This window comes from Chiloscyllium plagiosum, unplaced genomic scaffold (genome assembly GCF_037043375.1).
Source record: "Chiloscyllium plagiosum isolate Xiang-an unplaced genomic scaffold, Cpla_swu_hap1 HiC_scaffold_5, whole genome shotgun sequence".
Lineage (NCBI taxonomy): Eukaryota > Metazoa > Chordata > Chondrichthyes > Orectolobiformes > Hemiscylliidae > Chiloscyllium > Chiloscyllium plagiosum.
Window position 1 is genome coordinate 51,701,721 of NW_028270143.1, and position 22,946 is coordinate 51,724,666.

Genomic DNA, 22,946 nt, shown 5'->3' on the forward strand with positions numbered 1-22,946 from the left:
TGTCTGCAAATCCTTTTCTTGCATTTTTACTGTAAAATAAGACCTTGTGGTGCCACTGCTTATTAACTTTACAGCTAAAAAGATTGGCATCTTTTCAGTGAAGCTAGTCTTTGCTGAACAGTTTTCTCCTTCCCAAGGAATAGTTCTAATGTATCGTGGTTCCACATGCACCATGCTTTAAGCCTCACAATCTATTTTTGTCTCTCTCACCCAGCTCAGAGTGTGGCACTTCTAGTAATTCCAAGATTACTACCTTAGGAATCTCAAACTATTCCTTTCCCTTTGAAACTGAATTTCAAAGGCTTGAGCCTGCTCTTTCATAATTGCGTCCTATGTTAACCAAAGCCTGTGGCTATTTTCACAATCCTTTAAGAAATGTTTCTCTACCTACTTATTAAATCTTGAGGCAAAGTACCATAGGGAACTCCTGACATGACTGCAAAAGAAAAATTAGCTATCTCTCTATTAATAGGGTCTGTATAATGATGACCTTCCTGTTTTTTTCTACTTCCTTAACAGTGTTTTTTTCTCTCATTATGCCCTGCTGTCTGCTTCATAGCTATTCAGTATCTGGCAATAGCATTGGAAGTTTGGGAATACCCATATTTTTGAACTCCATTTCTTCAGCAGTGACCTATTTAGTTAATTTTTCAATCTGTGGAATAGTGGTAACATGGAATGTGTGGAATTTAACTCTGCACTTTGGAAGCTGTACCCCTGATCATAAATGTCAGGTGCACACTTGCCTCCATCCTGGTGACTTTCCTACAAACACTTTGACTGGTCCTTAATTGGATCAAGGCAGGTCTCTCAGTATCTTCTGGGAAGGAAGTCCCGCCTCTGAGATCTAATGAACAATCAAATGGCTGGCAGATCCCACCAGTGCCACCACGAGTGATGGTCACTACTGGTACTGCATCCAATTCCCAATATGATCATTCTTGGAACCAGTCACCAAGGTAACTGGAAGGGCTTCGTGAGGGCCAGACTATGGCTGGAGATAGGGTCTAGTATGGGAAACTGCGGTAGATAAGTCACAGAAGGAGGGGAAAGATCTTGAGGAGGTTGGCCTCCAAGGGACTTCGCTCACCACCAAAACAGTACTGAAAGTGCCAGACAGCAGACTTGATGCCAGCCTCTGCCTGCTGTGCATAACATTGCAGCAGGAATAGGGGAGGGTAGATAGTTGCCAAGAGCCATGCCCATAGTATTGAGTCCAATTTTTTTAAAACCACAACCACTGCCAACCTGCTCCTGGGCGAATATAAAATTCAAGCTCAAATGTTGCATTTTGCAGACATCAACTCGTCATTAAAATGTCGGTAACACAATTCTCTGATAATTCCGACCAATGTAATGTCCACCATGCACAGGACTGCCCACAGTTTATATATTACATGTCATGAGCTGTTCTTATTAGTCAATTATTTCCAAATGATGAATCCATCTTTTATATGCAATAGTTGACTCACCAATCATTACTAGTCTTGATCAAGCTTTCCCAAAGTAGTCCGACTAAAGAAACAATGAGGAAAAAGAACATGCTTGTATTTTAGATTAGATTAGATTCCCTACAGTGTGGAAACAGGCCCTTGTTGTCACGAAAGTACCAAAGAGATAGTAAAGGCAATTAAACCCAAGCCTGGCTTCCAGAAGTTAAAAACAATATAAGGAATTGACCTGGGAACAGTCTCCCTCTAACTTTAGTCCCAGAATTATACTTCAAAAAAAAACTAAATTACAGTAATCACAGATGTTATTCTGTAATGTTTATTGTGAGCAAAGGAAGGCAATTCAGAATGAATAATTTCTTCAAATGGAAATGATCTTTGTTTAAAACCTCCTTTTAGTAAGGTCATTGTAATACCATGTATTATGAAAGAATGAAATGTTACAATGTTTTTGTGTTTTCCTTGGCTAAAGATGTTTCCAATTTGTAACTAATCAGCCAACTTACCAAAACATCTGCAGTTCATAAAATTTGTCACTAAATCTACAAAAAGCATTGAACAGGTAATACAAGTGGGAGTAAAACAACATTTGTTTCAATTGCACCCAAGATGGTTTTTAACCATGGAAAGCTAAGTGACAGCTGGATTTCTTGTACTGCAAGAAACCTGTCAGGAAGACTCCTGCTTTGTAACAGGCTGCTATCAAATCAGAGGCACCACCATCTACAAGGTTTACACAATATTAAAACTAACATATAATCTTCGCACTTTATGCATAAATCATTTAAACGTTTTTTGAGTTTTCAAAACATTCAAACATCGTAACTTTATCCCCCTCACACTGCATTTTTACAACTAAGATGTAAGGGCTGCTCGCAATGAAGCTGGTCACACGCCTGATGTAAGTGCAGCTGGAGTGCAGAGGATTGGTGGAAAGTTGGGCAAGAACAAGGTACCAAGATCTCTCCACAGAAGTATCTTGGAGAACATTCACTGAGAGGCCAGCGCAATCCTTTTGCCTATTGATGTTCCCATAGGTTGAATCTCCAATCTACCCGGGAATTTCAGCCCAGGAAAGAAATCAACTTCCAGGTCTTTGTTAAAATAGATGTAAACATGTGGCCTATAGGAACATCTAGGGTAAAGTCATTGCCTGATCCAATTTTTACTTATGGTCAGCACTTTGATTCTTGCGTATTGCAAGCAGGGATTTCAACTTTTATAGGGAACCCACCATTGGTCTACTGACTGTCAATTTATGTATCTAATGTTGTGTATCATCCAAATCCATGCCTCACCCCAATAAGATCTTGGGACCAGCACATGCTGTTGAAGGAATATGAAGTTGAAATGGTGGAGGTAGTTCAAGGGAAACTAACCAATTTTCTGGCCTCTGCATTGGAATACCACCAACCCCTGGCAATGCCAGAAAATGGTAAAGGTACATACAGCCCCTTTGTAGCCCCAATGTCAAGCTGCATCCCTCTACCCACAACCTCCCATCATGGAGCTTTATGACTTCCATGCCAACTTATGTCAATCCTTGCTCCCCTCACCATTTGCCCTTACAACAACCAGTTCATCCAATCCTAAAATCTACCATGGACAGACCTGAAAATCCTGTTGAATGCAGAGTGCAGGAGGACATGGCAGGAGCAGCATCCGGCATACGGAAAAAGGGGGTATCATCCTGGTGAAACTACCAAATAGGACGACTTGCACTCCAAACAGCACAAGCAGCAAATGATAGAGCTAATTGAGTTCAAAACCAAAGAATCAGGTTAGTGCTCTGCAGTGCTGCCACATCCAGATGAGAATAATTGTGGAGAATTAAACAATGCATTGCAGGAGGGGGCTCTACAAATATCTCCATCTCAATGATGGAAGAGTTCAACACATCAGTATAAAAAAGAAGGCTGAAGCATTTGCGGCAATCTTCAGCCAGAACGGCCAAGTGGGTGATCCATCTTGGTCTCTTCCAGTGATCCCCAGCATCACATACCAAGTTCAGCCAATTGATTCACTCTACATGATACCAAGAAACAGTTGGAGGCACTGGATACTGAAATGGCTATGGGCCCCTGACAACATTCTGGCAATAGTACTGAATATCTGTGCTCCAGAACTTGACGCACCCCTGGCTAATCTGTTCCAGTACAGTTACAACACTGACATTTACCCGACAATGTGGAAAACTGTCCAGGTATGTCCTTATTACAAAGTGAAAACAAATCCAACCCGGCCAATTACCACCCGATCAGTCTGCTCTCGATCATCAGAAAAGTGATGGAAGGTCTCATCAACAGTGCATCAAGCAGCAGCTGCTCAGCAATAACCTGCTCAGTGACGCCCAGTTTGGATTCCACCAGGGCCACTCAGTTCCTGACTCCACAGGAAACGTTTATGCTACTCAGGTGCCAGGCAATAACCATAAGAGGAGATAATCTAGCCATCATCCCCTAACATTTAATCACCTTACCATGGCTGAATTCACCATAATCAAAATCCCAAGGGTTACCATTGAACAGAAATTCCATTGGAGGCAGTTCAGAGAAGGTTCACTGGATTAATTCCAAAGATTATAGAGATTGAGCAGTTTAAGCCTGTACCAGATAGAATATTGGAGCAGGAGAGGAAATTTAATTTAAGTATATAAAACGCTAAACATGGGCATAGAGTCATAGAGATATACAGCACGGAAACAGACCCTTCAGTCCCACTCATCCATGCCGACCAGATATCCCAACCCAATCTAATCCCACCTGTGAGCGCCCGGCGCATATCCCTCAAACCCTTCCTATTCACATACCCATCCAAATGCCTTTTAAATGTTGCAATTGTACCAGCCTGCACCACTTCCTCTGGCAGCTCATTCCATACACGCATCACCCTCTGTGTGAAAATGTTGCCCCTTAGGTCTCTTTTATATCTTTCCCCTCTCACTGTAAACCTACACCCTTTAGTTCTGGACATTCCCACTCCAGGCAAAAGACTTTGTCTATTTATCCTATCCATGCCCCTCATGATTTTATAAACCTCTATAAGGTCACCCCTCAGCCTCCGACGCTCCAGGGAAAACAGCCCTAGCCTATTCAACCTCTCCCCATAGCTCAAATCCGCCAACATCCTTGGCAACATCCTTGTAACTCTTTTCTGAACCCTTTCAAGTTTCACAACATCCTTCCGATAGGAAGGGGACCAGAATTGCATGCAATATTCCAAAAGTGTTTAGATTACAGTGGTGCTGGAAAAGCATAACAGGTCAGGCAGCATCCGAGGAGCAGGAAAATCGATGTTTCGGGCAAAATCCCTTCATCAAAGCACTGATGAAGGGATTTTGTCCTAAACATCGATTTTCCTGCTCCTCGGATGCTGCCAGATCTGCTGTGCTTTTCCAGCACCACTCTGATCTAAACTCTGTTTTCCAGCATCTGCAGTCCTCACTTTTGCCTATATTCCAACAGTGGCCTAACCAATGTCCTGTACAGATGCAAGATGACCTCCCAACTCCTGTACTCAATACTCTGACCAATAAAAGAAAGCATACCAAACGCCTTCTTCGCTATACTATCTACCTGCAATTCTACTTTCAAGGAGCTATGAACCTGCACTCCAAGGTCTTTTTGTTCAGCAACACTCCCTAGGACTTTAACATTAAGTGTATAAGTCCTGCTAAGATTTGCTTTCCCAAAATGCAGCACCTTGCATTTATCTGAATTAAACGCCATCTGCCACTTCTCAGCCCATTGGCCCATCTGATCAAGATCCCATTGTAATCTGAGGTAACCTTCTACGCTGTCCACTACACTTACAATTTTGGTGTCATCTACAAACTTACTAACTATACTCCCTATGTTCATATCCAAATTATTTATATAAATGACGAAAAGTAGTGGACACAGCACTGATCCTTGTGGCACTCCACTGGTCACAGGCCTCCAGTCTGAAAAACAACCCTCCACTACCACCCTCTGTCTTCTACCTTTGAGTCAGTTTAATATCCAAATGGCTAGTTCTCCTGCATTCCGTGAGATCTAAGCTTGCTAACCAGTCTCCCGTGGGGAACCTTGTCGAATGCTTTACTGAAGTCCATATAGATCACATTTACTGCTCTGCCCTCATCAATCTTCTTTGTTGCTACTTCAAAAAACTCCATCAAGTTTGTGAGACATGATTTCCCATGCAAAAAGCCATGTTGATTATACCTAATCAGTCCTTGTCTTTCCAAATACATATACATCCTGTCCCTCAGGATTTCCTCCAACAACTTGCCCACCACCGACATCAGGCTCACTGTTCTATAGTTCCCTGGCTTGTCCTTATCACCTTTCCTAAATAGTTGCACCACATTAGCCAACTTCCTGTCTTCCGGCACCTCACCTGTGACTATCGATGATACAAATATCTCAGCAAGAGGCCCAGCAATCACTTCTCTAGCTTCCCACAGAGTTCTAGTGTATACCTGATCATGTCCTGGGGATTTATCCACTTTTATGCGTTTCAAGACATCCAACACTTCCTCCTCTGTAATGTGGGCATTTTTCAAGATGTCATCATCTATTTCCCTACATTCTATATCTTTCATGTCCTGTTCCACAGTAAACACTGATGCAAAATACTTGTTTAGTATCTCCCCCATCTCTTGTGGCTCCACACAAAGGCGGCCTTGCAGATTTTTGAGGGACTCTTTATCTCCCAAGTAACCCTTTTGTCATGTCCCCTTTGTGCCCTCCTGTTTTTCCTCTTAATTATACTCCTACTGCCTTTATACTCTTCTAAGGATTCACTCGATCTATCTTGTACATATGCTTCTTTCTTTTCCTTAAACAAGCCCTCAATTTCTTTAGTCACCCAGCATTCCCTAAACCTACCAGCCTTTCCTATCACCCTAACAGGAATATACTGTCTCTGGATTCTCGTTATCTCATTTCTGAAGGCTTCCCATTTTCCAGCCGTCCCTTTACCTGCGAACATCTGTCCCCAATCAGCTTTTGAAGGTTCCTGCCTAATACCATCAAAATTAGCCTTCTTCCAATTTAGAACTTAAACTTTTAGATCCGGTTTATCATTTCCATCACTATTTTGAAACTAATAGAATTATAGTCTCTGGCCCCAAAGTGCTCCCTCACTGACACCTCAGTCACCGGCCCTGCCTTATTTCCCAAGAGTATGTCAAGTTTTCTCTAGTAGGTACATCCATATACTGAACCAGAAAAGTATCTTGTACACATTTAACAAATTCCTCTCCATCTAAACCCTTAACACTCTGGCAGTCCCAGTCTATGTTTGGAAAGTTAAAATCCCCTACCCTATTATTCTGACAGATAACTGAGATCTCCTTACCAATATTGAAAAAATAGACACAAATTGGGTGTATCTGCCTGTGGGGCAATTTGAACAAGAGATCATAGTTTTAGACTACATGGTTGGGGGGGTATAGATTTAAAACAGAAATGAAGAGGAATCACTTCTCTTGAAGGTCCTGAGTCACTACACCAGATTGTGGTAGACAATAGGACAGTGAATAAATTCATGTAGGAGATAGGGAGATTTTTAAATTAGTAATGGGTTGAAAGGTTATGGGAACCAGACAAAAATATAGAGTTAAGGCAGAGATGAGATCAACCATGATTGTATGAAATGATGGAGCAGGTTTGAGGGTGTGAATAGCCTACTCATGTTCCTAGTTCTTATGTTCTTATATAAATACTGTGGCTATAAAAGCAGGCCAGAAACTAGGAATTCTGTGGTGAGCAAACTGTATCCACAATGTGGTCAACAATAGACAAATTATTTCCCCAATGCTGCCCTCCATCTACAAGACACAACTTTGGAGTATAATGGAGTACTCTCCACTTGCCTGGATGGGTATAGTTTAAATAAATGGTAAATACATGGAATAAGCTGCCAGATGAAGTGGTTTGGGTGGGTACAATTAAAACATATGAAAGGCATTTGGACAGATGCATGGATAGGAAAGGTATAAGAGGGATATGGACCAAAAGCAGGCAAATGTCAGCATGGATGAGCCTGCTTCTGTGCTGTATGACTCTATTACACTCAAAAAGCTTGATGCCATCCAAGACAAAATATCCCACTTGATTGGCATCCTATCCACCATTTTCAAATTCATATCAACACTCAGTAGCAGCAGCATGTACAATTTACAAGATGCACAGCAGAAATTCATCAAGGTTTCTTATAAAGCACCTTCCAAACCCACGACCATTTCCATTCAGAAGGACAAGTGACAAGTGCAGCAGATACTTGGGAACATCATCACCTGAAACATCCTCACCAAGCCTCTCATCATCATGTCTTGGATGTTCCTTCACTGTTACTGGGTCAAAGTCCTGAAACTCTATCCCTGAGGGCATTGTGGGTTAACCCACAATACGTGGACTGCAGCAGTTTAGGAAGTAGTTTACCATTACCTTCTCCAGAGATGTTAGAGGACGGCAGTAAATACTGACCAAAGCAGTGATGCTGTTATCCCATGAATGCACGAGAAAACATTCTCCAACCCAGCCATGCCCAATAAAATTGGAAAGTGCCATGTCTGCAGAAAAACTTGTAACTTTAATTTCTTGTGAAATGAGGGATTCCCAATCGAATGTGTCAGAAGAGTTTCTGAAAGGCTTTCCTCAACTTCAATGATGCACGAGCAAAGCTGTTAATGTTGACATTTTTCACCCATACTATACAGTCAAGAATTGGCCAATTATCAGACTCTTGAGTTTTGACTAAGTGCAAAGTGACAGAGAGTTGAAATTCTGTTTTTTTAGTTTCTCCTGGGTGTATCCCAGTATACTAATTCATTTTACAGTGACCTGCCTAGGGAGACTGGAATTTCTCAGACCTTAAGGCAACCTGTGGGATTCAAACTGAAGTTGCATTCTTGATTTGATGTTACAGTATTTTTAACAGGATTTTATGGTCACAGAAATCCTGTTCAGTTGGTTATCAATACCTGTGCTATTCTGTTACCTCCATTTCCTCTACTAATCAGATACTGATCTGGTTGTATTGTTTTGTAATCCAGTTGAATTTTAAACTGCGTCATCATTCTTTAAGCATTAGTTACGAATTGAGATTCCCATTTGCTTTCAAACATGCTCTTACTCTGTCCATAACAATGAAGTGGGCTGATTTTGTGAAACGCCATCTCGACAGGTGCATCTCTTGTATCTCCAAATCTCACTTCACGTACAGGAAGAATGGCTTTGTCTGTCAAATATCCTTTGTCTTGTCTCCAAACTCCATCATTTGCATCACAGTTGCATGTGGAAAGACCCAGGGCACAGTTGCCTGTGAAAAAAAAAAATCGCTAAATTTTTTTAGCGCCACATCATATCGAAACAATTTGCCACTTAATAAGATTTAGCATTTTTAAATATATATAAGTCTACGTGGGTGTCCTAACATGAGTCCTAAACATAAACTACAGTCCTAAACATAAACTACAATTAACCATTCGGATGCTCACTAACCAGATGAGTAAATGTAATACAATCCAGTTGACATGTTGTTTCTAGCTTTTACATGGCTTGAAACTGCTTCAAATGATTATACTTTTTTCAACTGCTGGGGCTTGAAAGCTATTCCAGTTAGATTCCAGCATATCTTTTTCAATCAGAATTCTTACTTCTGACTGTGGACATTTCCAGGACTTTAGGAAAACTTGCCAGCAATATGAAGTTGGGGGAGTGGACCGGGAACCTTTAAAAAACTCAATATTTCAAGAAATTCTCCAATTACAGATTTGAATTATGTCTGAGGGTCAAGAATACACCACACATTACCTTTGCAGCACCAGTTGGAACATGAATACAAAAGCAAAGGGGAGAGATGTATTAAATTTACAACATCGGAACAAGTTGTAAAGAATGAAGATGACAGCAATTTGCATTTTCATCATGAATTTGACATAAATTACATTTCCCAAGGTGATTGGAAACAATACATGGCAGTAAGACATATAAGGAGACATTAGGTCAGATGACCACAAGCTTTGTTAAAGAGGTAGATTTTCAGGATGGTCTTAAAGGAGGAAATTTTAATAAAGAGGCAGAGAGGTGTACAAAGGGAATGCCAGAGTGTAAGACCTGAGCAGCTGAAGATATTGCCAGCAATGGTGGAACAATTGAAATTGGGATGTTCAAGAGTGAAGAAATTGTTGACTACAGATATCTTGGAAGATTGTGGGGCTGGAGGATTTTAGAGAGATGGGGAGGGATGAGGCCATGGAGGGATTTGAAAACAAGTTGAGAATTTCAGAAAGAAGACATTGCTGTAATGTGAGCCATTGTAGGTCTACAGCCACAAAGGTGATAGGGTAATACATCCACAGCAGAGTTTTGGATGACATCATGGACATTATGTTGAGGTTGCACAGGAACTGGTGAAGCCTCTTCTGGAATACTGTGTCCAGTTCTGGTCACCCTGTTAGAGGAAGGATATTATCAATGTGCAGAGGGTTCAGAAGTGATTTGCCAGGATGTTGCCGTGAATTGAGAAGCTGGATTGGCTGAGCATAGGAGGTGACCTTGTAGAGGTTTATCAAATAATGAGGTGTGTGAATAAGATATGGTAGTTGTCTTTTCCTTCAGTGGGACATTCCAATATTAGGGGGCATATTTTAAGGTGAGAGGAGAAAAAAATTAAAATGTCATGAGATCCAATATTTTTACAGAGTGGTTCATGTTTGGAATGAATTTCCAGAGGAATTGGTGAATGTGGTTACAGTTACAATGCTTAAGAGATATTTAGAAACATAAATGAATAAGAACTGTTTGGAGGAATATGGGCCAAATGCAGGCAGGTGGGACTCGTTTAGTTTGGGACTATGGTTGGCATGTATGACTAACTGACTGTGTGACCTCAAGTCTACATAATATGACTTGAACGACTCATGTCTAGATGTAACATAGATTGTAATGCGGGGACCATCAGTAGATACACAGAGAAGTGAACCAATAACATGCAGGTGGAAAGCGATGGTCCTAGTGATGGTGTGAGTATTTAATTGAAAAGTCATCCCCAGTAAAATACTGTATAAAGTCTGTGAAGAGTCTGGTTTAATCTCAGGCTATTGCCTCGGAGACATGGACATCAGTAATGATAGAGCTTGAAGGGGGCTCGTTTCAATCTTTCCAACATTTAATTAGAGGAAGGAAGAAGAAGCAAAAGACTGACTGGCATTTATTTTAAAAAAGGGAGTGTTTCAGGTTCAGTAACAAAAGAGAATTCATCTGTTTTTAATCATTAATGTACAGTGGTTCTTACCATTCTCCCCACAGGCACATTTTCCACTGTCAGTTGAAGCTCCACCCCAGGAATTTATTTTACGCCCATCACGAGACACCCACCAACCCCAATGCTGCTTAAGGAAACGGATATGGCGACATTCCAACTAAGCAAAACAAGAAGTAAAATATTGTTAATTGGCTATGTTCCTATGAACGTTGCAGAAGTTAATGAGTTGTTACTTTCTCTATCTGTGCTCTTGTACGGTTTATATTACTATCCCTGATCCATCACTGGCCTATTGAGAGTCAATCTGGAAAACAGATCTACACAATCATACTTGAAGGTACTTTAACTCTTCAAGTACCAATGTGGTCAAGTTTCCTACAAGAGACAATTGTACATTGTAAGTAAATGCTTTTAATACATCAAAGATTGGCACATCTATGTTCAGAACCTATCAATCATTGCTACATTTCCCATTTGATGTCGCCTTATATTTAATTACATAGTGTGTTTTGTCTTTTCTTTCCACCTCTTGAATAGAATGGAAATAGAGAAATAGAAGAATGAATCTGTGGACTTCATTTTTTAAAAAATTAACACATAACATATTTCATCAGGTAGAATTAGAAAACAGTACAAGTAAAGCATCCTTTCTTAAAATGGGAAAAATTCAGGCAGAATGTGACAGCCTACCTAGCTGCACCATCCTTCCAAGCAGGTGAGCTTGCTGGAGGGTGTGTAAAATTCAGGTGGGATACCTGGACAGGATGTGCCTGGCATCAATCTACCTCCATGATTATTTTACCAGCACTGGAGTAGCTGACAGGCAGTGCACAAAATCTTGAGTCATTGATGGTAACCATTTAATGGTGACAAGGCCCTCAGGTATGCCTGCCTTAGGACTCGGTGGGAACTTCCACCTGTTTGGGAACCCTGTATCCCAAAGAAGGAACTCCTTCTAGTGGAAAAGATTACCTTGTTCAAATTTGCATGCCACCTTGGCCTCCCCTCCACCCTGGCTGACTGGTCCTGGTGAGGCTGCCCCATTAATGTTGAACTCCAAGCCTCAGCAACAAACTTACCTGAGGTGTGACTGCAGTTCTAGCAGTTGCCACTGTTTCTGGTGGCACTGTTGGGACTAGTGAGCTGCCAGTCATCTGATTTGCCAGCATGTTTGGAACCTCCCAGATGGGGGCAAAAGCAACTCACTCAGGCCACCAAATCTCTATGACCACAAAAATTGTTTGTGGCTTTCTTGCCAGTGAGTGGGGCCACTGTATAAAGTTCGACCCAATATTGTAGCACCAAAGTCGTTCCTGATTTTAGCAAATCATAAGCTGGAAATTAAAGCTACCAGCCCAGGGACACATTATTTTTAATCCTTGCATGGGATGTGGACGTCACTGGCAAGGCCAGCATTTACGATGCATCCTTACATCACCCTGAACTAAGTGGGTTGCTAGGCCAGCTCAAAGTCAGCCATATTGCTGTGGTCTGGAGCCACCTGTACGTCAGATGGTAAGGACAGCAGATTTCCTTCCCTTCAGGACATTAATGAATCAGATGAGATCTTTAGAAAGTCAATGATTGTTCATGGTCAACATGACATGGACTGCCTTTATATTGTAAATTTAATTATTGAGCTTAAATTTTACCAGCTGCCATGGTAATTGTTTCAACTGTTGGCTCTCATTCAGTGATATTACCATTAGACCAGCACCTTAATCATCTTTCTGAACTGACAAGTGTCTAAAAGTTAACATTTCTTAAAAAAAAAAATTTAAGGGAGGGTCAGAGTGGATCATCCTGATGGTTGAAAGCATGTCAACCAATGGCAGAGTCAAGGAAGTGGGGATTGATTTGAAAAGTCAAGTCTCAATAATTGACTGATTTCAAACAGCTCATGCAAATATATGAATTAGGTATAGTATGAGATCATTCAGCCCCTCTGAGCCTGTTCTATCATTTAGTAAAATAAATGTTGATCTGATTGTGGCCTCAACTCTACTGTCCTACCCATTCTCGATACTGTTTTACTCACTTGTTAGTCAACAATCTACCTATCTCTAAAATTTCCTTATCTTTAAAGAATTAATAACCCTGCTTCCACACTTCTCGAGGGAGCAGAATTCCAAAGACAGGGAAAAAAATTGATCCTCATTTCCGTCCTAAATAAGCAAGCTATTATTTTTTAAACTGTGTTCCCTAGTTCTAACACTTCAGTAAAAAAGTTGTTGCCTGAGTGACAGAATCTAAATGTAAGTAAGACAAAAGAATAACTAAATTGAGGATTGTGGAAAAACATCGATGTATTATCATTCAATAATGTTATTGTAAATCGGAGATAAGAGAAAATGAAGCAGATTGAAAATTGATAAGGGTAGACTTTCATTTTCACTCTTTATGTGACAATCTGTTTTGACAGGGGACACAAAGGTATCTGTTGGACTTTTTACATTATTTTCACAATTATTCCTTTCTAAGTATAATTTTTTTTTCATTTTGCAGAACAACTAAAATACTGAAATGAGACAAGAATCTAGCATGTTCATTTTTTTTTTGCATTACCTATGACTAAGAAAATGATTATCACGATGTATCAGTTACTTACACTGATATATTGCTTACAGTACTTTGATGTCTCAGTTAAAGCCTTAAGTTGATCTAAAGATGCCTGATTGTAATGTATAGCTCGAGAATAGCACCCAGCATCTTCACAGGGAGATACACGGATTCGATCCTCTGAATCGTGACCGATTATGGTAATACCTTAAAAAAAGAGATTGTAATTTTCACTAAGCAGCTTGTTCACTTAAATATGAAATTGTTAGTTCATTAGTGTTCAACTCAGACTAGTATGAATTTGTGTTCACTAATGAATTAATTCTTAAAGATTAAGATGATGCATTCACTTCAACACAAATATCTGATACATTATTATTCTTGACTGAACAGTTCCACCAGATGTCCCACCATTTCAGTGTTTTTGTACAGAAATTTTTACTGAAGTATAAATTTTGAAATGAAGCATCCCTCACTGGTACTCGTCCCAGTAAATGCACAGCTTGTAAATCACCTCCTTTTGTTGCAGCAGGGAATGGCAGAACCAGAAATGTGAATCATTTTTCTTTCAAATGTAACTGAACAAAACTTGAAAAAAACTTGAAGGAAAGTACTCATTGAAACAAAAACAGTTTGTGGTGTACAATTGGTTGTAGTGTACTCTTGTGGGAGATGAGAGAGTGAGTTACTGGGGCCCCAGCAGAAATTTATTTGCCACAGGGGAGGTGCCAGAGCACAGGAGGTGAGCTAATTTGCATGGGTGGTAGAGTGAGACCAGAGAACTATTGACCAGTGATTCTAATATCAATGTTAGGGAAATTATTGGAGAAAATAATGAAGGAGAAAATTAATCTCCATTTACAGGGCAAGATTTGATCAGGGATAATCAGCTTAGCTGGGACAGAGGGAGGTCATGCCTAACAAATCTGTTTGAATGCTTTGAAGAGATAAGGGTATGCAGTTGATGTAATTTATATGGATTCCAGCAAAGCCTTTGAAAAGGTCCCACATGGGAGACTGATAAAGAAAGTAAAAGCACATAGGATCCAGAGTAACTTGATAAAATCGATCCAAGATTGGCTTAATGACAGGAGACTGAGGGTGGTGGTAGAAGGCTATTGGTGTGACTGGAGCCCAGTATGCAGTGACAAATCACAGGGATCAGTGCTGGGTCCCTTATTGTTTGTGATAATCATACAAGATGGAGATAAGAATATGAGGGGATGATAAGTAAATTAGCAGATGACACAAAAATTGGCTGGGTGTTCGACAGTGAAGAGGAAGATGTTACGTTACAGGAGGATACTAACAGAGTGATCAGACGGACAGATCAGTGGCAAATGGAATTTAACCCTGACAAATGTGAGGTGATGCACTTTGAAAGATGGAACAAGACAACAGAGTCCTCAATGAATGGCAGGACAGTAGGAAGTTCAGAGGAACAGAGGGATATTGCGTTGTTTGTCCACAAGACCCTGGAGGTGGCAGGACAGGTTAATAGGGAAATCAAGATGACATATAGGACACTTGCTTTATCAGTCATGGCATAGACTTTAAGAGCAGGAAAATCATGTTGGAGCTGAACAAAAACTTTGGTTAGGCCACAGCTGGAGTACTGTGGGCAGTTCTGGTCACCAGGCTGTAGGCAGGATGTACTGGACAGGGTGCAAAGGAGATTCAACAGGAAGTTAGATAGACTGGAGCATTTTAGCTATGGAGAGAGGCTGGAGAAGTTCACATCTTTTTCGAAGCAGAGAAGGTTGAGGGGGGAAATCTGATAATATTATGAGGGGCACAAACAGGGTGAACAAGGTGTCAATAACAGGTTGGCATAGATTTAAAGTGATAGGTGGGAGGGTTAGAGGAGATCTGAGGAAAATCCCTTTCACCCAAAGGGTTGTAGGGTCTGTAATGCCTGGGAGAGTAGTTGGCACAGCAACATCGCAACCTTTACGAAGCACCTGGAGGAGCGTTTGAAGTTGCTATGGATTTAGCGCGGGCAAGGGGTACGTGTGTAGGTTGTACTATATTATTGGTGGTACAGACCTGATGAATCAAAGGGTCTCTTCCACACTTCACAAGTCGTTCTGGTATAACATGCAAATTGGCTAAAAGCTGACTGGGGGCAGATGTTCGCAGGTAAAGGGACAGCTGGAAAATGGTAAGCTTTCAGAAATGAGATAACTAGAGACAGTATATTCCTGTCAGGGTGAAAGGAAAGGCTGTAGGTGTAGGGAATACTGAATGATTAGATTACTTACTTAGAGTGTGGAAATAGGCCCTTCGGCCCAACAATTCCACACCGACCCTCCGAAGAGCAACCCACCCAGACCAATTCCACTACATTTACCCCTTCACCTAACACTACAGGCAATTTAGCTTGGCCAATTCACCTGACCTGCACATTTTTGGACTGTGGGAGGAAACCAGAGCACCCAGAGGAAACCCACGCAGACACAGGGAGAATATGCAAACTCCACACAGACAGTTGCCCGAACTGGGAATTGAACCCACGTCTCTGGCGCTGTGAGGCAGCAGTGCTAACCACTGTGCCATTGTGCCATCCATATAACTAAAGAAATTGAGGGTTTAGTTAAGAAAAAGAAGGAAGCATATGTCAGGTATAGACAGGATAGATTGAGTGAATCCTTAAAGGAGTATAAAGGCAGTAGGAGTATACTTAAGAGGGAAATCAGGAGGGCAAAAAGGGGACATGAGATAACCATGGCGAATCGAATTAAGGCGAATCCAAAGGGTTTTTACAAATATATTAAGAACAAAAGGGTAACTAGGGAAAGAATAGGGCCCCTCAAAGATCAGCAAGGCGGCCTTTATGTGGAGTAGCAGGAGATGGGGGAGATAGTAAACGAGTATTTTGCATCAGTGTTTACTGTAGAAGAGGACATGGAAGATATAGAAAGCAAGGAAATAGACAGTGACATTTTGAAAAGTGTCCATATTACAGAGGAGGAAGTGCTGGATGTATTGAAATGCATAAAAGTGGATAAATCCCCAAGACCTGATCAGGTGTACCCTCGAACTCTGTGGGAAGCTAGGGAAGTGATTGCTGGGCCTCTTGCTGAGATATTTGTATCATCGATAGTCACAGGTGAGGTGCCGGAAGACTGGAGTGTGGCGAACGTGGTGCCACTGTTTAAGAAGGGTGGTAAGGACAAGCCAGGGAACGATAGATGGGTGAGCCTGAGGTCAATGGTGGGCAAGTTGTTGGAGGGAATCCTGATGGAAAGGATGTATATGTGTTTGGAAAGGCAAGGACTGATTAGGGATAGTCAACATGGTTTTTGTGCGTGGGAAATCACATCTCACAAACTTGATTGTGTTTTTTGAAGAAGTAACAAAGAAGATTGATGAGGGCAGAGTGGTAGATGTGATCTGTTTGAACGTCAGTAAAGTGTTCGACAAGGTTCCCCATGGGAGACTGATTAGCAAGGTTAGATCTCATGGAATACAGGGAGAACCCGCTCAAAACTTGGACACAGAACTGGCTCAAAAGGTAGAAGACAGAGGATTGTTTTTCACACTTGAGGCCTGTGACCAGTGGAGTACCACAAGGATTGGTGCTGGGTCCACTACTTTTCGTCATTTATATAAATTATTTGGATGTGAGCATAAGGGGTATAATTAGTAAGCTTGCAGATGACACCAAAATTGGAGGTGTAGTGGACAGCAAAAAAGATTACCTCAGATTACAACGGGATCTTGATCAGATGGGCCAATGGGCTGAGAAGTGGCAGATGGAGTTTAATTTAGATAAATGTGAGGTGCTGCAATTTGGAAAAACAAATCTTAGCAGGAGTTATACACTTAATTGTAAGGTCCTGGAACACATTGCTGAACAAAGAGACCATGGAGTGCAGGTTCATAACTCCTTGAAAGTAGAGTCTCAGATAGATAGGATAGTGAAGAAGGTGTTTGGTATGTTTTCCTTTATTGGTCAGGGTATTGAGTACAGGAATTGGGAGGTAATGTTGCAGCTATATAGGACATTGGTTCGGCCACCTTTGGAATATTGCATGCAATTCTGGTCTCCTTCCTGTCGGCAGAATGTTGTGAAACAAAAGTTTAAGCGATAAAAGTTAAGGAGATGATCATCACTGACAGCTCAGTGTGAGGCTGGGTAAGGATGGAGTTGCTGAAGTTTAAGTGGCTATAGTTCATAAGCTCGAGCTGTTTTCTGTTTGTATCATGCGTATCTTTTTCATTCGTGTGTTCGCCTATAAGCAATTGATAGGATGTGATTTCCAGAAGATAACAGTGAGGCCAGGAATGATACAGACCCAATAAGACTGAGAATGTTTTGAAGCCAGTGTTATAATTGTCCTTTTAGAATTATGTATAAATATGTCTTGGAGAGAGAAGCTGAGGGACTTAGAGGGTGAGTGTGACTTCAAGCATGTGTGTAAGAGAGAGAAAGAGAATGAGGAGTTTGATCTTCTCGTCGACTTGCTTGTAATAAAAATCTTTGGACTTGAAACATCTCTGACTCTAGGTAAGGCATTTGTTCCACAAAATAATCATCACTTGTTTTACCTGCTTAAAGACACCTCCAAGATCATTCTTAAATTTGCACACATCTTTTTCATATCAATTTATCACAGGAATAGCCAAAAAACTTTCAATTTTTAAACATGACTGCAAAAACTAAACAATTGAAGAAGCCACTTTTTGACTTTTCAAAATTCAGATGGTGGAACACCTCGTCTCCAAAATTAGTATTTATGAGATCAGTTTTGCCCATCATGAAAGATAATGCTGACAATAATAATACAACAAAAGCCTAGAATCATGGTTATTGCAGCAAAATGTAACAGCATAGCATTGTCCCACAAACAGAAATGAGTTGAAAGCTGGTTGGTCTGTTTTGAGAGGTGAATATTATCCCAATATTGTATATACTTCCAGAAATTACAAAGGAAAATTGGAAATTTATGACCGTAGCTGTTTTGAAAAAGAATCACAAAATTAACTTTATCAACAAACTCATTTGACATTAGGCGGAATTTTACCTTGGAATTTCTTAATTATCAGTTTAACACCACACAATACTTGTAAAATAATGCGTGAAACATTGTAAACATGAATTGAAGAATGCTCCACAACTTCATTGCCAATGTTTGAAATATTAAATAAAAAGCTGGTTATGGTGGATTACTAACCTGTTGCTGGGTCAGAGACCATGTCACATTCAACAGGAAAAGGATCTACTCCACCATCCACACCATCAGGATCTATTGTGAAGACCCCAGACTTCAGAATGCCTGCACTTTTTAAGGCTGCACAGGATTCCATGACTGTGGCAAATTCAAAGTAAAATTTGAGGAATTTAATTTCATCGGACTGCTTTTATTTCTAAAAATGTAATCTAACATTATCAATTAGTATTCAGCTTCAGGTTGGCAAGGTTTATTTGTGATTATAATGGTTTGAAATTTCTACGCTAAATAGTTTCTCAGGTTCAATTTCCTTATCAATCTTGCGACCCCCATCCCTAAGTTCCTTCAACATCTTTTTTCTAATAAGGAATTCCTTGTGAGACAGTAAGTGCTCATCCCTTAAGTGTTGTTACTAACATGTACCACAAGAAATTCAGCACCAAGGAATAAAGTATATCTCATGTTAACATTGTCTCTCTCCACAGATGCTGCCAGACCTGCTGACTTTCTTCAGTGTTCTATGTTTGCTTATGCTTTTCTTGTTGCAGAACCAGCACCATAGGTCTAGTTTGTTCATGTTGCATAAATTTTAATTCATGGCAATTTTAATTCAATCTTCCCTACAGATGTCCATTTATATGGTAAACAGGAACAGACTACCGGGAGGAAACCTAATAAAGGCAGTATACATTTGTGTATTGAAGTACTCACTGAATAAGATCACAACGTGTGTCCACTCCACTTTTAAAAATTCAATGTCTGTGTCATGCAGTCAAGTTACCATGGTCTTAGCAGACTGTAGGGGTATTCTTTCATTATAGAGAGAGAGTGACACACAACAAGTAGTAGTTTAACCTGAGGATCACCACAGGTAAGGGAGAGTTTGAGAACGAGAGTCCTTCATAGTAACCTCAGCAGGTGCAGAAATTTAATCCACACTGTTGGCGTCATTTTGTGGTGTAAACCAACTGTCTAACTAACTGAACTAAACTGACCCTCCCTGTGTCATGCGATGCTTAATCTAAACATATTTACATGATTTATTTTTACATCAAGGAACAAGAGAATTATTGTTTTTTAACCTTGTTTTTATAAACCATCCTTTATCCCAATAGTAAGGTGTGAGTATCAAATCTCGGAAGTTGGCAATATGGTATGACAAACAACTCACCTTGGCAGATGACTGCGGCATGTTCATTGCTTGAACATTTACCAACCCTTCTGATATCACAGTCCTGCAGTACCATTTCATCTCCTTTGCATTTAATACAAGGAATTGTTTGTGAAGTATTTTGCTGATTCACATCAACCCTGAGAGAGAGAAGGCACTATTAATTTCCAGTACCATAAACTGTCCATCACAAATAAAGCTCATGTAATCGTAACAAATATATCAGTATGGATTGAGGATTGGATTACAGACAGAAAACACAGAGTAGGAATAACTGTATCATTTTCAGGTTGTCAGGCAGTAACTGGTCAAGTAGAGTAAGGATTAGTGTTTGAGCCTCTGTTGCATTTATGGGCAGAATTTTTGGGGGTCTGAGTGAAATGGGCCATGGCAAGATGAGTGATAGAATCACATCAGAGGTCTAGTGAGACCATCTCAAATTCAAAGATGAGTGTATTACATCCACATTTGCTGATAATACAAAGTTAGGCTGGAAAGTAAACTGTGGGGAGGATGCAAAGTAGCTTAGAAAAATTAAATGAGTATATAAATATGTAATAGTTTAAATTTAAAATAGGGAAGTATGAAGTTATCCATTTTGATAAGAAAAATATGAAAATAAAATACTTCTTAAAGCAGCATGGTATAGAGAGGGATTTGGGTGCCCTTACATGCAAACCGCAAGCATTTAACATACAGGTTATGGCATGATTTGTTTGCCCTGCCCATTGCCTATTTAATTACTGGTGGGACACGGGTGATGCTTACTGGCCAGTATTTATTGCCTGTCCCTTGTTGCCCTTGAGAAGGTTGTGGTGAGCTGCCTTCTTGGACCACTGCAATCCATCTAGACCCACAATGCAGTTAGGGAGCGAATTCCAGGATTTCAATCCAGCAACAGTGAAGGGATGAAGATATATTTGCAAGTCAGGATGGGGACTAATGTGAAGAGGAACGTGTGGGTGTTCCCATGTATCTGCTGCCCTTGTCCTTCTCTATAGAAATGATTGTAGGTTTGGAAAATGCTATATAAGATCCTTGGTGAATTTCTGCAGCGCATCTTGTAGATAGTACACACTAATGCTGCCAGCAGTGGAGTGAGTAGATGTTTGTGGATGTGGTGCCAATCAAGTAGGCTGCTTTATCTAAAGGCAATTTGGACAAGAGTTTGCTAAATAGTTGATGAATCCAACAAATCATTGCACAGCCATTACATCTGTTGGTCACTGCATTGTTGCTACAGCTCTGACCTTTATTCTTAAGCAAGTAGCTGTACTTGGATTTAATTGACATGTACCAGGAATAAGGGAAAGTCAGAGAAAATATAATAGAGTAATATAAGTTAAATATAAGTGAGTTAAGGAGAGCAGGATATTCCAATCTAGGACAGAGTCAATTTAGCTCGAACTATGGAACATAAAGAATGCATTACCTTATTCAGGGTAATCTATGGACCACCAACTAATGCGGAGGATTTGGTGAGCAAATCAGCTGGGAATCACAGAGAACAAATTACAACAAGTTACAGAGAAATGCCAACTTTGTAGGATAGTTCTAATGGAGATTTTAATTATGCACAAAGTCTGGGATATTGGTGGTTTAATGGGTAGTTAGGAGCAAGTGTTCCTGGATTATACTCAGGAGAATTTCCAACAGCAGTATGTGACCAGTCCAATAAGAAATAATGCACTGTTGAACCTGGTTCTTCAGAAATGAGGTAGAGTAAGTAAATCAAGTTTCAGTGGGGAAGCAATGAGAAGATGGTGTTCATTGTATTGCAAGGTTCAGGATAACGGTACAGAATGACATTAGTCAATCCAGTGAAAGAAAAATCAATTGGCAGAGTGTCAATTTCAGTGGGGCAAGAACAGAACTCAGCAGGATGAACGAGAATGAAAGGTTGGCATGAAACAATTAACTGAGCAATAGGCTACCTTGGAAGGTGCGATGTTTCAAGTACGCTCAAGGTATATTCCCTCAAATGGGGAAGGCAGGGCAAACAAATCATGCCATTAATTCCTCCTCTACCTTATCATCATAATTCAAGCAAGATGGATAGGCAGCTCATTCAGGACCAAATTGTAACCAGCACCAAGAACCATTGATAAATATGAACCAGAAGCCAGAAACCAAAATGATATACAAAAAACTAATTTCAGATGCAAGGGCCTAGCTTAAACATTTCCAGATTGCGTTGATTTGGGCAGCTGCCAGGGTGCTTAAAAGATGACACATTGGCCTGTACACCCGCTCAGATTAGGTATAGGTATGGGTCTCTGCAGGAAAATAAATACGGGATGCATGTTCCCAATGACCAGGGAATCCAGAACCAGGGGTCACAATGTGAGGATACAGAGATTTCCATTTCAGACTGAGATGAGGAGAAATTTCTTCACCTGGAAAGTGGTGAGCCTATGGACTTCTCTGCCACACAAAGTGGCTGAGGCCAAAACATTGCATGTTTTCAAAATTGAATTAGAACTAGTTCTCAGGATTAAAGGGATCAAAGAGTATGAGGAGTAATCAGGAACAAAGTACTGAGTTAGATAATCAACCATGAATGTGAGAGCAGGCTCAAAGGACTGAAGGGCTTGCTCCTGTTTCTAGTTTCTATGTTTCCAATTAGGCTACCTTTGTGTATCTTTCATATCTGGAAAGTAGGCATCATGATGGTGAATTTAGATTCCAGTCAATTTTGAATTAGAATTGAAAAATCCAACATTAGTCACAGGTTCATAGCTCCTTGAAAGTGGAGTTGCAGGTAGATAGGATAGTGAAGAAGGCGTTTGGTATGCTTTCCTTTATTGGTCAGAGTATTGAGTACAGGAGTTGGGAGGTCATGTTGCGGCTGTACAGAACATAGGTTAGGCCACTGTTGGAATATTGCGTGCAGTTCTGGTCTCCTTCCTATCAGAAATATGTGAAACTTGAAAGGGTTCAGAAACGATTTACAAGGTGTTGCCAGGGTTGGAGGATTTGAGCTATAGGGAGAGGCTTAACAGGCTGGGGCTGTTTTCCCTGGAGCGTTGGAGGTTATGGGGTGACCTTATAGAGGTTTACAAAATTATGAGGGGCATGGATAGGGTAAATAGGCAAAGTCTTTTCCCTGGGGTGAGGGAGTCCAGAACTAGAAGGCACAGATTTAGGGTGAGAGGGGAAAGATATAAAAGAGACCTAAGGGGCAACTATTTCACACAGGGAGTGGTACGTGTATGGAATGAGCTGCCAGAGGAAGTGGTAGAGGCTGGTACAATTGCAACATTTAAGAGGCATTTGGATGGGTATATGAATAGGAAGGGTTTGGAGGGATATGGGCCGTGTGCTGGCAGGTGGGAC

General features: G+C 40.6%; 1 protein-coding gene across 1 annotated transcript in view; it reads right to left on the reverse strand.

The window, feature by feature from the left end:
• The window catches only part of LOC122549850 (uncharacterized), a 46,942-nt gene that overhangs the window by 9,964 nt on the left and 14,032 nt on the right, over positions 1 to 22,946 (reverse strand). The window contains exons 6-10 of the mRNA XM_043689968.2: positions 19,611 to 19,750; positions 18,443 to 18,577; positions 13,315 to 13,472; positions 10,737 to 10,863; positions 8,574 to 8,759 (exon numbers count right to left, since the gene is read on the reverse strand). Coding sequence (XP_043545903.2) covers positions 8,574 to 8,759; positions 10,737 to 10,863; positions 13,315 to 13,472; positions 18,443 to 18,577; positions 19,611 to 19,750 — 746 coding nt within the window. The remainder of the gene's footprint in view (positions 1 to 8,573; positions 8,760 to 10,736; positions 10,864 to 13,314; positions 13,473 to 18,442; positions 18,578 to 19,610; positions 19,751 to 22,946) is intronic.